The sequence below is a fragment of the Triticum urartu genome, chromosome 4, assembly GCF_003073215.2.
Source record: "Triticum urartu cultivar G1812 chromosome 4, Tu2.1, whole genome shotgun sequence".
Taxonomy (NCBI): domain Eukaryota; kingdom Viridiplantae; phylum Streptophyta; class Magnoliopsida; order Poales; family Poaceae; genus Triticum; species Triticum urartu.
Window position 1 is genome coordinate 280,212,156 of NC_053025.1, and position 16,530 is coordinate 280,228,685.

At 43.5% G+C, this 16,530-nt stretch overlaps 1 protein-coding gene and 1 long non-coding RNA gene across 2 annotated transcripts; one reads left to right on the forward strand and one right to left on the reverse strand.

The window, feature by feature from the left end:
- The first annotated feature begins 10,579 nt into the window (after nt 1–10,579).
- LOC125551478 lies at nt 10,580–13,301 on the forward strand. Its single transcript, XR_007302730.1, has 2 exons — nt 10,580–11,006; nt 11,281–13,301. It is a non-coding gene; the product is annotated as an uncharacterized LOC125551478 (long non-coding RNA).
- A 461-nt stretch (nt 13,302–13,762) lies between these two features.
- On the reverse strand, nt 13,763–16,200 carry LOC125551477 (ADP-ribosylation factor-like protein 5). Its single transcript, XM_048714737.1, has 2 exons — nt 15,813–16,200; nt 13,763–14,277 (listed from the first exon to the last, which is right to left on the reverse strand). The coding sequence occupies exons 1-2, from the start codon at nt 16,002–16,004 to the stop codon at nt 13,915–13,917; spliced, it is 555 nt and encodes a 184-aa protein (XP_048570694.1). The 5' UTR covers nt 16,005–16,200; the 3' UTR covers nt 13,763–13,914.
- Nucleotides 16,201–16,530: the final 330 nt, after the last annotated feature.

Below are 16,530 nucleotides of genomic sequence, written 5' to 3' on the forward strand. Positions count from 1 at the left end.
CAACACGTCGCAGCCCCACCTAGACCAACAGAGAGGTCAGCACGCCGGTCTAAACCTAAGCGCCCAGGGGTCTGGGCCCATCGCCCTTAGCACACCTGCACGTTGCGAACGCGGCCGAAAGCAGACCTAGCCTAGTGGCCTTCCAGTCCAATCCGGCGCGCGCCACTCAGTCGCTGACGTCACGAAGGCTTCGGCTGATACCACGACGCGATACCCATAACTACTCCCGCGTAGATGGTTAGTGCGTATAGACCAAATGGCCAGACTCAGATCAAATACCCAGATCTCGTTAAGCGTGTTAAGTATCCGCGAACGCGACCAGGGCCAGGCCCACCTCTCTCCTAGGTGGTCGGAACCTGCCCTGCGCTCCGCCTCAAAACTCCACTCGCGGGTGCTCCTCAAGCCGACCCGTCTTTAGTCACCACATGTATCATGTATAAAGTATATAGTATATACCCGTGATCAACTCCCGAGTGATCACGGCCCGATAGTATAGCATGGCAGACGGACAAGGATGTAGGGCCACTGATGATAAACTAGCATCCTATACTAAGCATTAGGATTGCAGGTAAAGGTAACAACAGTAGTAGCAAGGATAGGCTATGCATCAGGATAGGAATAACGGAAAGCAGTAACATGCTACACTACTCTAATGCAAGCAGTATAGAGAAGAGTAGGCGATATCTGGTGATCAAAGGGGGGGCTTGCCTGGTTGCTCTGGCAAGAGAGAGTGGTCGTCAACACCGTAGTCGTACTGGGTAGCAACGGCGTCGGTCTCGGTGTCTAGCGAGAGAAGAGGGGGAAGAACAATAAATATATGCAAAACAAATGCATGACGATGCATGACATGACAAGTAACGTGTTAGGGTGCCCTAACGCGGTATTAGGTGATACCGGTGAAGGGGGGAAACATCCGGGAAAGTATCCCCGGTGTTTCGCGTTTTCGGACAGATGAAAATAGAGGGGGAAAGTTGCGTGTTTCGTATGCTAGGGATGCGTGGCGGATAACGGGCTGCGTATTCGAATTCGTCTCGTCGTTCTGAGCAACTTTCATGTACAAAGTTTTTCCATCCGAGCTACGGTTTATTTTATATTAATTTTAAAAGATTTAAATCATTTTTAGGATTTATTTATTTAATTTAATCAACCTTATCCAGAATAGTGTCTGCTGACGTCATCATGACGTCAGCATGACGTCAGTAGTTGACTTGGTCAACCTGACAGGTGGGTCCCGTCGTCATACTCTGTTTTAATTAACTAACAGTTAATTAGGTTAATTAGTGATTTGGTTAATCTAATTATAATTAATTAACTTAATTAATTCCTTAATTAATTAATTTTATTATTTATAATTTTTTTTCTTTTTTTTAATTTGTTTTTTTTATTAAACGTTCTGGGGCGGGCCCCACATGTCTGTGGCCCCAAGGGCCTAACGGGCTTTGGGCGCTGGGGCCGGGCATCGCCCGAACGGGCGCTGGGCTAAGGCAGGGACGGCGGCAGGCAGCAGGGAGGAGAGCGCGCCGGTGCGGCACGTGGTGGGCAGCAGCAGCAGCGGCTGGAGCGGGCGGTGCGCAAGCGGCGAGGGGGCGCGGCTGCGCGGTGGCGGCGGAGGCTGCGGCGGCGCCGGTGAGGCGCCGCGGCGGGAGCCCGGCAGGTGCGGGCGACCGCACGGGAGGGCACGGGCGAGCAAAGGCGGCCGCGGCAGGGGAGCCGCACGGGGAGCGGGGGGGGGCCGGGGGCGGGACGGCCCGGCGCGGGCGACGGTGGCGCCGGAGTGCGTCGAGCGGCGACGGCGACGACCTAGGGGGAGAAGGGCGAAGGGGGAGCTCACGGGGGGGGGAGTAGGGCAACGGGGCAGTGGGTGAGGCGACGAGGGTGGCGGGCGACAAGGTCGGGGGGCGCGGCGCTGGAACGGCGGCCTCGACACGGGGCGAGGAGGAGGGAGCTGGGCGGCGGTGGCGATGGTGAACGGCGGCGGGGCGACGGGGATCGACGGCGGCGTCGGGCCGATGGGATCGGGGGGTTCGCCCCGATCCAGATCGGGGGAGGGAGCGAGGGGGCGAGCGGGGTGGGGCGAGTGGGGGGGAGTGGGGATCGGGTGGGTTAGGGTTTGGGGGGGATGGATAAGGGGAGGGGGGGAAGGCCGGTTGGGCCTGCGCCCGAATGGGCCGGCCAACTGGGCCAGTAGGACGAGGGGAGGGGGTTCCCTCTTTCTTCTTTTTTTTGTTAGTTTCTTTCTTTTATTTATTTTCCTTTTCTGTCTTTATTTATTTTAAAATACTTAGGCAGTTTATAAAATTGTGTTTATTACACCATATTGACCTATGTAAAATATGGCATCTCCCGAACACTTTTGTTTTAAATTTTGAAAAACTTTTATTGTTTGCTTTGATTTTGAAATTTGAATTCGAATGGGATTGAATCATCGCGAGGTTTACAACAGTAAGAGTGGTGACGAGGCATCATTAGCAGAGGTTACTGTAGCTTGATTATCCAGGCGTTACACCTTAAATGCTGAGAATGCTTCATATTTATGCTTCAAGAAATAAGGGCATACTTTTCTCGAATAATCATCAATAATAGTCAGCATGTAACTAGCACCACCTAGTGACTTCTTGCGAGATGGTCCCCATAAATCAGAATGGACGTAATCAAGAGTACCTTCGGTTGTATGAGTCGAAGTGTTGAACTTCACCCTCTTGTGTTTGCCGAAGATACAATGCTCACAAAATTTCAATTTACCAGGTTCATATCCATCAAGAAGACCTCTCTTATTTAACTCTGCCAAACCAAGTTCACTCATATGTCCAAGACGCATATGCCAAAGGTTAGCAGCATCACAATCAGAATTCTTTGAAATAACTGGAGTAGCGTTACCTGAAACGGTAGAATCTCGAAGGTAATAAAGACCATTGGTCGAACTTAAGTCACCTTTCATCACAACGAGGGAGCCTTTGGTGACCTTCAAACCACTATCTCCACCTGAATACTTGTACCCCTTTGCATCAAGGGCACTAACAGAGATAAGATTTCTCTTCATCTTCAGAATATACCGAACATCTGTCAAAGTTCTGATTGTGCCATCAAACATCTTGATTCGAACGAAACCTATGCCTTCAATCTTGCATGGTGAATTATCAAAACCCAAAACGGAACCAGCAGAAGTAGTGGAATCAAAAGTATTAAACCAATCTCTATGTGGGCACATATGAAAAGTGCATGCAGTATCAAGTATCCACTCATCATTGGTCTCAGCACATCCAGCAATAACCACAAGAGCATCATCGGAACTATCACCACGAGCAACATTAGCAGAATTTTCACCTTGTTTGTTACCTTTCTTCTTTTCCTTGTTCTGCAACTTGAAACACTCAGAGATGTCATGCCCGTCTCTCTTGCAATACCTGCAATACTTCTTGTCTCTGGATTGCGACCGGCCCCTGTAGCCGTTTTTACTTTTGCCTATGTTTCCATTATTGGAGTTCTTCTCCTTTGTCCTGCCATGAACAGATAATCCCACGTCTTGGGATGAACTCGAACCATCATGAGGCACCATTAATTTCATATTCTCCTTAGAGTTCAAAGCTTCATAAACTTCATTAAGTGTGAGAGTATCAGGACTGTATAATATGGTGTCTCTAAAATTGGTATAAGAACTTGGCAGTGGACAAAGTAACATTAAAGCAGTATCTTCCTTTTCATACTTAACCTCCATTGCAGCTAGATCAGATATGATCTCTTTAAATTTTGAAATATGATTCAAAACATTACCTCCCTCGGGTAACCTATGCAGGAATAATTTTTGCTTCAGATGCATCTTACTGGTGAGATCTTTTGTCATGCAAATCCCTTCCAGCTTTAACCATAGAGCGGCGGCAGTTTTCTCGTTCAAAACTTTCTGCAAAATATTATTATGCAAATGGAGTTGAATTTTTTGACAAAGCCTTACGATCAATTCTTTTCTCCTCATCAGTCAAGTCCTCAATTCGGTTCTTTCCAAAACTATCCAGTGCTTCATCATAGTCGGTCTGTGCCAACAACACCTGCATCTTGACTTGCCATAGGGTAAACCTTATGTCACGGTCCAGCGGCGGAAGATCGTACTTATGGAAGCCATGAGTAAATTAAATCTGTGTACACAAAGTAGTACAAGCCATAAGAAATAATTCTTGACAGAATTAATATACGGATCAAACGGAAATAGGATAAATAGCACCTGGTAGTAGGGATGTAAACGGATCGGATCGGATTGGATAATGCTTGTACCATATCCTTTACCATATTTTTTGGCCGGATTCGGAGCGGAGCGGATAATGACCGGATGCGGATTCGAATGCGGATTATGTCGAACTACGGATTCGGAGCGGAGGCGGAGCAAATTCGGACCGGAAACGGACAAAAATTATCGGATGATACATGCAAAGACATGGTTTATTTCTACTAAGCAAACAATATGAAAGCATGTTTTCATCCAAGCGCATAACACTAGAGAGTGGCGTTTTAAAGTTATAAATCACCAGTATAGCAACAATATGCAGTACCGATAATATGTTGATAGCATTACACATAGTGTCCAAGACGAAGGTCGTACTTAAGAAATATTTAACTCAATTGAAGTTTTTATTTATTATGAAAGGCAAGTACTCCGATCAAGTACGTAGAAGCCGGTAATCATCCTTGATTTCTCTTCAACATGGTGTTCTTCCAATCCACTGGCATCATCCTGTGAGAATGATAAGAGATATTAGATCATTAGATGCTACACTTGACAGTAAGAGAAATTATTGATACTTGGCTGTGGACAATTAAGTAGTTCGGACACACATGCATCAGTTCTGAGGTGTATATACCCACATGATTAATTTGTAACTTCTTAGAGTACGTGTATATAGTGAGAAGAGAAACATCAAGCATCAGATATTGAATGCATCGATGCACGTACTATACATAGATGACTAATTCAAGATGCACGTACTATACATAGATGGCTAATTCAATTATATTGATATCTGGTCGGTAACTAGTAGCATACATATCCAATCAGGATTCATGAGTACAGATGTATATATAAATGTAAATCTAATCTGATCGGCATGTGATTCATAACTAGCAAGTAGCAGCACACATATAAAAGGAATATATCAGTAAAACTAATCCATATGTGCAAAGAGGATACAAGCTGCTAATATATACTAATATACATCAGAGAATTGTTGGTATAACTGCGTACCTAAACTTCTTGCTCCTGATGCAGTTGATCAGCCTCTTATTCAATATCCGTTCCTTGATTATCCTATGTATCAGCATCATGCAATTTAAGGAAAATATTGTTATTACTTTAGAGAAATAAAGTAGCAGTAATGTTCAAGAGGTAATCAGACATACTTCATAGGTAGCCTCTCCCCTAAAGTTGAAGTACTCATGGTATAATCGAAATTGTCATCATCACTGTCAGCTTCTTCTTGTTGCTACAAAGTCCAGGGAAAATATTAGCATTAGATCATGTATAGGGCATTAATGATCATGAAGGCAAGTCTCTTCCAAAATGAGTAAGAGTGGTAGAGAGGGCAGAGCCTTACCTTTTCGTCAAGCTGTTCCTCAAGACTCATATTAGCAACAAGTGTTTCCACAACCTCCAAATCGTTCACAATAGAACCAAGTCTATCCCCTTTTTCATTGTTATTTTTCCTAGATGCAGCAACCCAGTCTTTTGTACATATTAATGCTTCTACCACATAGGGGTCAAGACGACTGCGGAATGGATCAATAACACGACCACCAGCACTGAAAGCTGCTTCCGAGGCAACAGTGGACACTTGTATGGCCAAAACATCACGAGCAAGCATTGATAACACAGGATATACATCTTGATGTGTTTTCCACCATGATAAGATGTCAAAGTTCTCAAAAGCAACCTTTGAAAGCCTTACTGTAACTTCTGTCATGTACTTATCCAAGTCAGTGTCACCTTCATTAGACCCATGAGTGCCCTGCTGAGACAAAAAATAATCATCTTCATCTTCTACCATAAGATCAGTATTGTCTTCTTGGGAAGTGGTAGTACAGCTAGGTCCATCAGTGCTTTGTGCATATTCATTCTGATATGCTTGGTACATCTTCTTCACAGCAATAATCAACTCTTCTACTTTACCATGATACAGTAGTTCCCCATGAACCTTTCTCATGTAATGTTCAATTCCACTTCTCTTGTATCTAGGGTCAAGAAAGAAGGCAACCGCAAGAGCAAGATTTGACTTCCTCCAGTACTTATCAAATTTAGTTTGCATAGAACCTGCCATCTTTTTAATAGTAGTATCACTACTTTTACGCCAACCAGAAATTAAAGCCTTGATCTCACAGAAGCCTTTGTAGAATAAGTTTGCTGTTGGATATTGATTACCTGATAGCAGAGTAGTGAGATCATCAAACTTCTTCAAGCATCTACAAAGGGTAAGCGCCTTGTCCCAATCATCAGCTGTTGGAGCAAACTTGTCAAACTTCTTTTTGTCAATCTCATGCAACCCCAAAGGCCTTCTTATAATATAGGGCATCACTCAACATGTGGTATGTAGAATTCCACCTTGTTTGGACATCCAGCCGTAGACCTTTTTCTGTGGACAACCCACACTCAGATGCACACTTATATAATTCCTCCTCCAACTAAGGCGATGATTTTACTGCCAAAACAAATGCTTAACACCCGAAACTGCATTTGAAATCTGATCAAGACCATCTCTAGCAACCAGATTAAGAACATGATTTCACATCTCACATGAAAGAATTCACCATCACATACTAGAGGGGAATACTCTTTCAGTTTACTAATGACATGTTTAACACAAACTTCATTTGAAGATGCATTGTCCAAAGTAAGAGAAAACACTTTTTCTCAATAAACCAGCGCAAAATGCAAGCAATAAATTCTCTAGACATGTTAAGACCAGTATGGCGCCCTTCTACATGCATAAATTTGATGATCCTTTTCTGAATAATCCATTCATCATCAATCCAATGCACAGTGACACACATGTACCCTTTATTCTGATTTGATGTCCACATGTCCATTGTGGTGCTAAAATGCCAGTTAATTGTTTTGAAATACTCATACAGCTTATCCTTTTCTGCCTCAAACATAGCCACTATTTCATTTTTAACTGTGTTACGGTTCTTCAGAGGAAATGAAGGGCGCAAGGATTTGATGAAGTCATGGAAGTATTCATGCTCAACAATATTGAAGGGATATTCATGCATGATTATTGCCAAGTAGAGCTTTCTCAAGGAAGACTCTTGATCATACTTATAAGCCTCAACAGCAACAGAACCATGTTCCTTCTTCTCTACTTTGAGCAACTGTTGGCCTGACTTCACACTATGCATCTTAATATGGCTCAAGAAGACTGATGTCCCATTCCTGCTATTTCTCCTTGCATCATAAGTGCAGTACTTGCATTTAGCCCATTCTTCCTTAACTTTCTTTCCATCTACCTCCACCATCTTGAAAAACTTATCAAAATGGTCCCAACATTCTGATGTGGTCTTCTTTTGTTTCTTCCCTACAGGCTCATCTACTCCTGCATCCTGATTATCACCCTCCAGATCAATCACTTCATTGGCAGCTTCATTGCCACTGCCAATATTCGGCGATTCTTCATCTTGACTTTCAGCTGGGGGTGATACAACCATACTCTGAACTGCACTTGTTCTTGTAGATGTTGATCTTTTCCCCAATATCTTTTTCAGACGATCTATAAAAAGAATAACAATACATAAGTAACCAATCACTTTTTACTGATCAAAGGAATTAATATCTTAGAAGCTGCAGCAAGTAAGACATTAAACTTCATAAATTCACAGTGTTTTAGTTTGCCTGCAACTGAAGCCAACTTACACATGTGCCAGAATGTTTTTCTATCCTACTGAGTTGAACCAGCTGGGTACGTCACTGCGTCGGTTCAATGTTTAAGTCAGGTTGTGTTGGCACTGATCTTGTATAAATGTCCAGGACTTTTTTGTACAGAAAAGGCTTACTGAAAATTAAAGAAGAAAAGGGCATGTGTTGCCCGGAACCAAATACTACTGTCTCTGTCTATCTCCTCTGTTTTTCTCTGAAACTCTGAAGCAAACAATCTTTCTGAAACACACAGCATGTGTGTGTGTCCAAAGAAAACAGACAAAGACGAAAGAGACTGACGGCCTGACCATAGTTACATCGATTCAGCGAGACGTGTAAGTGCAAGAAGCTAACCCAAGGCCCAAGCAAGCAAGCAGGTGAATTGATTTCTAGCTACTAGATTCGTTGCTTCCAATCAGGTGAGTTTAGAGGACTACGTGCGTACATGCAAGTAGTCCCGTTCCTATCGGATTTTACGGCCGCGCCGACGCAAACCCACTTCAGATCCATGGCGGACCGCCGTCTCTACGTTCGTGCGTTGCATGGGCGGACAATGCCCATCGTCGTATCCGGGCTGTCGATCATGGCCGCCGTAAGAAGCGTCGGCCACGCCTGTCGAGGCTCTACGACGTTGGTGTGCCTGGTGTCGTGGACCTCGTGGTGCAGGTGTGCGGCTGCTAATGACGTCCACCGACAGCCGGACATGATCACATATCATCGATGCTCTCAACTTGCGCAGGACTCTATGCATCTACGAAATCGCTTACCTCCGTTGTTGGGACAAACTGATTGGCCATGGGCATCTTTGACCATCGTCGAACCGCGAGACTATCAGAGAGAACAGAGATGCAAACCGGCGGCCGGGGAGAAGCAACAATGCAAGATGGCGATGGAGAGAAGGATATGTATGCACTATCACCGCTATGCTACCAATTTTGGATGCGGTGATTGCGTACGATTATGGTAGAGTATATCTGTATATGGACTGCAAATCAACAATCACTAGCCTAAATGGCATACATATGGACCGGACCTTTGGGCTTATTTTACCGGATATTATCCGGTTTACATACCTCGGATAATCCGCAAAAAATAGCGGATAATCCACATCCGCCGGATACTAGGGATACCATATCCGCTACCATATCCGTCGGATATCCGATCGATCAAAATTCGTATCCGCATCCATATCCGGCGAATTCACGTAATTGCATACCATATCCTCAAAAACGGGTGCGGCGAATTCACGTAATTGCATACCATATCCTCAAAAACGGATGCGGATACGGATTCGGAGCGGAAATTATCCGTACCATTTACATCCCTACCTGGTAGTATAGGCGTAGCAATTGATGATGGAAAACTAAGGGCCGCCCTAGTACTATGTACTAGCACCTTCATGTGGCGAAGTAGCAGCAGCAGAAACAAATTAGCCTTGTACGTGAACTTGATACGTGGTTGATCATCGCGTAACCAAAAGGTGTGGACGACTTGCGATTTAATGGCTGACAGATCGCCTTGGGACTTGATCCCCTCGTGAGCGGCAACTGATGTGGATGCTGCGTACGGAGCGGCATCGGCAACACAGCGGAACAATAAGGACGACTGCAGCTTTGAGGGATCTCCACACGTTGGAAATTGAGTTGGTCTCGGCGGATTAAAAAATGATCAGATGAATCGCAAAACGGCGGTGGCCAAACGGACCACAACTCTAATCCCTCTCGATCTCAATCTCGTATCCGAACCTCAGCTCTGATACTACTTTGTTAGATAATAACGAGAATAAATGAGACACGAGAGCACACGAATTTTTACGTGGAAACCCTTGCGGGAGAAAACCACGGACGCACGAAGACGCAATCACTATGAGGAGGAATATTACAAGCATGAGACGACCGACCGTCTTAGGTGCGACTACATGAGGTATATATGAGAGCAATATATAAAAGTACTTGTAGGACAAGTAAACGAGTTGCACTCACACGCGTTGACGTCAACGCAAAGGCTCACACCGATTGTACTACGCCTAGTCTAAAACGGTATAATTTGGATCACAATTTAATAAAGGAATCAGCGTAGAAATGCCTAAGTCTTAGCTTGGAGGTACCAAGTTGATTTGCTCGGGAGATCTATACTGAGACACAGGGCTAAAGCAAACCAACTAGTGCGCGGAAGCATCAAAGAAAATGTTATACTTGAAGGTACCGTGGCTAACAGAGATGGTCCCAAAGAAAATACTACTCGGTGGCACAAGATAAAAATTCTTGGCAGTCCAGAGGAGACAAAAGAACAAGGTCGCTCAACATACTTACTCGTTCCTCACATGATCAGTAGTATCAGGGATACTGAAAACTGATGAAACTAAGTGAAAGGGTGGATAACTGGGATTTTAGTTGAGTATCTCGATTTGGAGTTCAACCCTAGCTAGCGTGTTGTTTCCCTCTCGATAGTGCCGTTGTCCCTGAACACAATGTTAATCTTGGATTCATCGAAATGATGTAATTACACCATATGAGCTGGAAGGAGCTAACTATTTGTTATCACAAAAGTAGAGGTCACCAATTATGGTTCCACTCGCCAGCGAGGACTACATTCTGTAATAGTACTAAACTTGATAGAACTTTGGTCCATGTAATTGTCTTGTCATTGATCGCTGAAACCCAATTTTTCCCTAATAATTCGTGGCATTTTTACACAAAGGACCCTGTGATTTTTTGTATTGAACCCGCAATCCATCACTAATCTGATAGAAAAAACGATTCGCTGGAAAAAATACCCGTCCGCATGCATCTGGCTCCTCACCTCGACCCTGGCCAGGCCGAGCCAAATCCCCCCGGCCGCCGCCGCACCACTCGCCACCGCGCCCGACCTCAACCCGCCCGCCGCCGCGGCCGCACCTCTGCCTGCTCGCGGGCCTCCACCCATGCGCTCCGCTTTGCGATGCAACGCGCGACGTCCTCCGCTGCCAAATCAGCGCCCATCGGGCCACACTCTGCACCGGCTGCCCCACGCTCGCCGAGATCCTCCGCATCCTCTCCGTGAAGCGGCGTCGTCACGGGTGGACTTCGATGTCTGGCTCGCCTACAACCTCCCCCAAATCCTACATGAGGTTCAGGTACAACATCTACTTGGTTAATTTCTAAATTCCCCTTCTTTTTTGCGCCAGTATATGCAATTGAGGGAGACTCTTCTTGCCGCTGCCGCCAACCATCTGTTCCTGTCATCATCTCCTCTTTGTGCCTTGCGGCGGCAGCAGCCAGCTAGCCAAGTTCTCTTCCTCTCCAATGTAGCTATCAAGTGCAGCGTTGCCTGTACTGTTCTCAGGTATCAAGGATTTTGCTGCTTCCCAGATAATATATTGAAGTATTTTTCTTCTATTATATCTACAGGCATACTGCCTTGATTATGGTGACCACCACCAATCTACCACTTGGCTGGCTGTCTTTATATTGTCACATTGATGGACTGTTACATGGTACATGGAAATCTGTAGTCATTTTTACATATTTGCACACATGAATGGCATGCTTGCCGATGGAAAGTGCGGCTTTCGGGTCAGCCCTTCATGACATTGATTGTGTGCTACTGCTGCTGATTTTGCTGCTTCTTAATACTAACCTATACTGCTGCTGATTTAGTTGCAAATTGAACTTACTATCTGTTATCTTTTCTCTAATATTTCTCAAGATCAGATCCTCTTTTTAGCTCTCTATTGCAAAATTACTTAATATGCAATGTGTTCAATAAAAATCATGAAACACTTAACTCCTTATTGATTTCATTGTCCCTTTTCCTTACAATTTTCCGTCTAATGTGTGTCGCTTCCAATTGCATTGAAGATATATTATTATTTTTCACAAAAAAGAAAGTATGATTTCAACGTCATCTGCCTATGCTCCACCTGGGGTACGACGTTGTACAACTTGATTACTATATTTTATATGATCAGACCATGAATAGCCTTGAAGTAGCACACCCCTTGCTGTTGTAACTATTACACCGTCGTATAATATGAGTATGAGATTCTACATGATCAAACAATGTATAGCCTTGAAGTATCAAGTTCCCTTGCTGTTGTAACTTTCAACATGGACTTTTGCTATTGTTCTATTGCTTAACATGATTTCTGATACGTAATAACTACTCCCTCTGTTTTTTAAATATAAGTCTTTTTAGAGATTTCAATACGAACAACATATGGATGTATATAGACGTTTTTTAGAGTTTAGATTCACTCATTTTGCTCCGTATATAGTCTATAGTTGAATCTCTAGAAAGACATATATTTAGGAACGGAGGGAGTATATGATTTTTATTTATGTGATGTTAGTTTGATCCAACTGGAATTCGTAGTGTTGAAGAATGATGCCACATGATGTAAATAGGTTTGATTTAAGTGATATTGTGCATGTTGTTCATAGAAACGTATGCTGTTCTTGCACATTGATCGAAGACAAGCATGCTGGTGTTGTTGCAGACTCATAGTTGTTATATTTCATGTATTTTCCATAATCATGTATAGATATTTCTATTTACTGCTTTAAACCATGCCTAATATCATTAGAATTCATTACCCATAGTATGTCCCATAACAAGAGATTTGCAGCCAAGTATCAATTGTCATGCAGATATTGAGTTCAACACTTCAGCTACCTCAATTGCACATGAGAAAAATGATACTTCTAAGTGCCCGAAATGATACTTCTAATTGCACATGTGATTTACTAAACATATTTTGGTTTACGATCCCCTTTGACGTACACTTGTGCCCGCCCCATTATTTTCAGTTTGCAAATTTTTTTGAAAGAAAGGGGGTTTCCCTCGATTTCATTAACGAACCCATAAATCTGTTTATTACAGCCAGAACGCACCCATCAGTTTGCAAAATAGTAGGTAAGGAACGACAGAAAGTGGATTGTTCAGTTTTTCAAGCATAATGGCACACCTAATTTTGGCAGATCACTTGGCTTTGAGGTTTTCGCATGACTATATGAGGTTCTCATAAACTCATGTATTGCCACAATATCTTCTTTTAATGTACTAGGGAATTGTCTTTTTTATCTCAGGTAAATAGCTCCTTTCTCACCCGTTTTTCCAGACTGAGATCAAGATAGGGAGGGAGGGAGCTTTGGTTAGGTCGAGGTTGGAGGATATACACGCTCATTGTGGCTGCAATTTGTACATGACAATACATAGATTGGAATTGAGATTTGGAGCCATTTTGTTGGTTTTTGCTTTGTACTGATGCTGCCATTATTTGTGTGATGGTGTCATTATTGTACAGAGGGAAGGGACAGTGAGAGAGATGGGTAGAAATTTCTATTTTTGTTGTAATTATTTGTTGTCCAAGCTTATTATTTATTGGTTGTTGTAGGTTGTTGTGATGGAAAGTTAACAGTACTTTTGATTATTTCAAGGCAATGTCAGATTTAATAATTTGAACTAGACTGAACTAAAACATGTTGATGTAAATGAGTCTGAACATGATTAACATGATCGTGTAATTTTTAGTGACAAACAGGTTGGTGAGGTATTTTTACTCCCGTTGCAACGCATGGGCATTTACGCATGGGCATTTGTGCTAGTAAGGGTATAATATACACTTTCACCAATCCTACAATTTTGGGACGCAATGAGTGTTTATCGCAGGAAAAAAACCTCTGCCCGGCAATAGAATTTGATGTAAATACCAAAGTTGAAAACCTACGATTCACCTCCAAACAGGCCTCTCCTCTCCTAAGCTAGCCTAAATGAGAAAGCAATCGCCAACTTCATGAGGCACATTCATCCGCATACATCTTATTATGTCGACGTTGTAGCCTATGTAATGTCGTGAATATTAGAAGCATATAGTCGATCTGACCATACAGATGCCTTGCAAATTTGGCTTTTTATATTCAGATCGGTGGGAGTACACAGTTCTCACATATTTAACAACATAAATAAACACCGAAATGGCAAGAACAAACAAACCCATCCTGCCTCCCTTTTCCAACAAATTCACCAAAACAATGTTTTTGTGGTCAGCTTGCGGTGGCCTTTCCGGCAACTTTCTGGGCTATCCATCCCATCCCATCATAGAGGCCCTCACCAGTGATCGCGCACGAGGCCTGTATGTGCCAGTCGTGGTTCTTTATGCTGTGGAGGGACAGGGCGTCTGTGATCTCAGCCGCCGACATGGCATCCTTGAGATCCTGCTTGTTTGCAAACACAAGGACCACCGTGTTGTCAAGGTCTGCATGCTGAATCAACCGGAAGAGCTCATCCTTGATGATGTTGATCCGAGCACGGTCGGTGCTGTCGATTACCACGATGACAGCATGAGTTCCTCTATAGTATGTCGCCCATGAAGTGCGTAGGCTCTCTTGTCCTCCTAGATCCCACACCTACTTCATCAAACATATATGAAGTTAAGTACAAATAATACAATTGCATTTACTGAAAAAACACTTTTTTTAGTGAATGTGCCACATGAATGGGCCAAACAACCTCCATAAGTCAAGTAACCTTAAAACAGAATGTGCAACTTCCACGACACAAAGGCATGTTTGGTTTTGTTTGTGCCTATATAGTTAAGAATCAAAAATTGGTCATGGACGAAACAGGAGAATGACAAATATTGTAGTTAAATATTAGATTAGAGTTTGAACTATAGCAAATCCAAACCTGCCAAAGAATGGCGAAGCATTTCGTCATCCACAAATTTAGACTAGCATTTGACATGTCTTAGTTTCGTGCAAGTTGCCAATTCTGTTTTCATGAAATTTGACAAGCATGCTAGACGAATTTTGCTACCAGTCCAACTAAGAAAATGTTAGGCACTATCAAGTTTCACTAAGCTGTGGCAGTCAGACGATCGAATCTTTCCAGGAAGCAAGTGAAATTACAGATTGCTGGGATTTGTGGTAAATTATAAGTATGACAACTCACCACTTTAGACCTGGTCTAGGAATAAGCAAGTGAAGTCTTATAACTTGAAGAAAGGCAAATGATTAAATGGATATTGGCTTATCAACACAAGGATAATTGGGCTTGGGAGACTAGATAAAATTTAGACCGGCAAGTACTAAGTTTGAGCGGAGAAACAAGACAGACTTGATCTGATTTCAGGTGGCATGGATGTGTTTGGTTGGTGCCCAGGCCAATCATGCCAGAATCTGATCGCCGTTGTTTTGGTCAATACTGGCACCAAAGTGCAATTGGAAATGGGCATACCAAAAGTTTGGCAACATCTAAATAAATTTCAATTTTCTGGACATGGCGGTATATATGTGACAGTTCCACTATTGTGTTAAATTTTGTATATGTACAACAAGCTTGACTTTCTTTTTCATATCCAATTGGATCATTTCCTTATTGGCATTTCTGTTCTGAACTTGAACAATTTATTAGTTAGGCAAAATATGGGTGCTCAGACATGTTCAGAAACAAACTAGGAAAGTAGATCAAAAAGGTTCCTGCTATAGGTAGAAGATTCTCCTTTTACTACTAGTCTGGATTGAGATACCATCCTCAGCAAGTCGGCATAGTGACATGTAAGATAGGCAAATCTAAGCTACTCAATAGATCTAACAGCAAGGAATTCATTATCTGCAATTTCGCGAAAGTGTTCACATGCCCATGGAGCTATGAACGTACACAGATCTACAGAGGCAACCAAGATCGCCTGCTGCTCATCGCTGCTAGAACTAGGAAGAAACAAAAAACTCTTTTGTATCTCCTAACCCTCTTGCCGAGATCAGATCTTTAATCTCAAGGAAAAAACATACAGCGCTGGATGCATGATATGCCATGCTTTCCGAGCACACGAATCATGGAGCAAGAAGCACGATCTGAGTATACCAGCAAGAGCAAATATAGTCGTGCAAATTCGGATTCTAGCATCCAAACCGGGAGAAAAGGAAGGGGCTGGAGCGCTGACCTCGAAGCGTATATTCTTGAACACGACCTCCTCGACGTTGCTGCCGATGGTTGGCGCGGCGGTGACCGCCTCGCCAAGGTGGAGCTTGTAGAGCGTGGTGGTCTTTCCGGCGTTGTCGAGCCCCACGACCACGATCTTGTACTCCTTGGACGGGAACATGAGAAACCACACCCGGGACATCCACGCCCCCATCCTTTCCCTCCCTCAAATCCGAACCTCGCTGGTGATCGGATCTACGAGGGGCGGAGAGGAGATTGGATCGGCTTCGTGGAGGAAAGGGAGAAGGAAGAAGGAAAAGGATTTCTTTGTACCACGTCACCCGCCGTCCGTGCGTGCCACGGCCGGGCTGTACCGAACCAAGACAAAAACTCGGCGGATTTCTTTGTTTTGTTTTTGTGTGAAACAGCAGGATTTGTCGTCCCTTATAGCAACTCTAACGGACCCCAAAAGCATTTAAAGGATGTACAACAGTGTCTATTCAGCTGTCTATAAAGGCATGTACATTAATTTAGACGGCTACTGTCTATAGCAACGATCCACGTCATCTACAGACAATAGGCAAAACGCCCTTTACAATGGACTATCTTTTTTTTTGCTGTCTATAGCCCTCTAAAATTACGTCATTATAGTGAAAATTATTCCAATTATCTACCTCCATCAGTTACCCCTCCCGAGCATGAAGAGACTGACGACAGCGTTGGCGTTGGCGCCGGCGCGG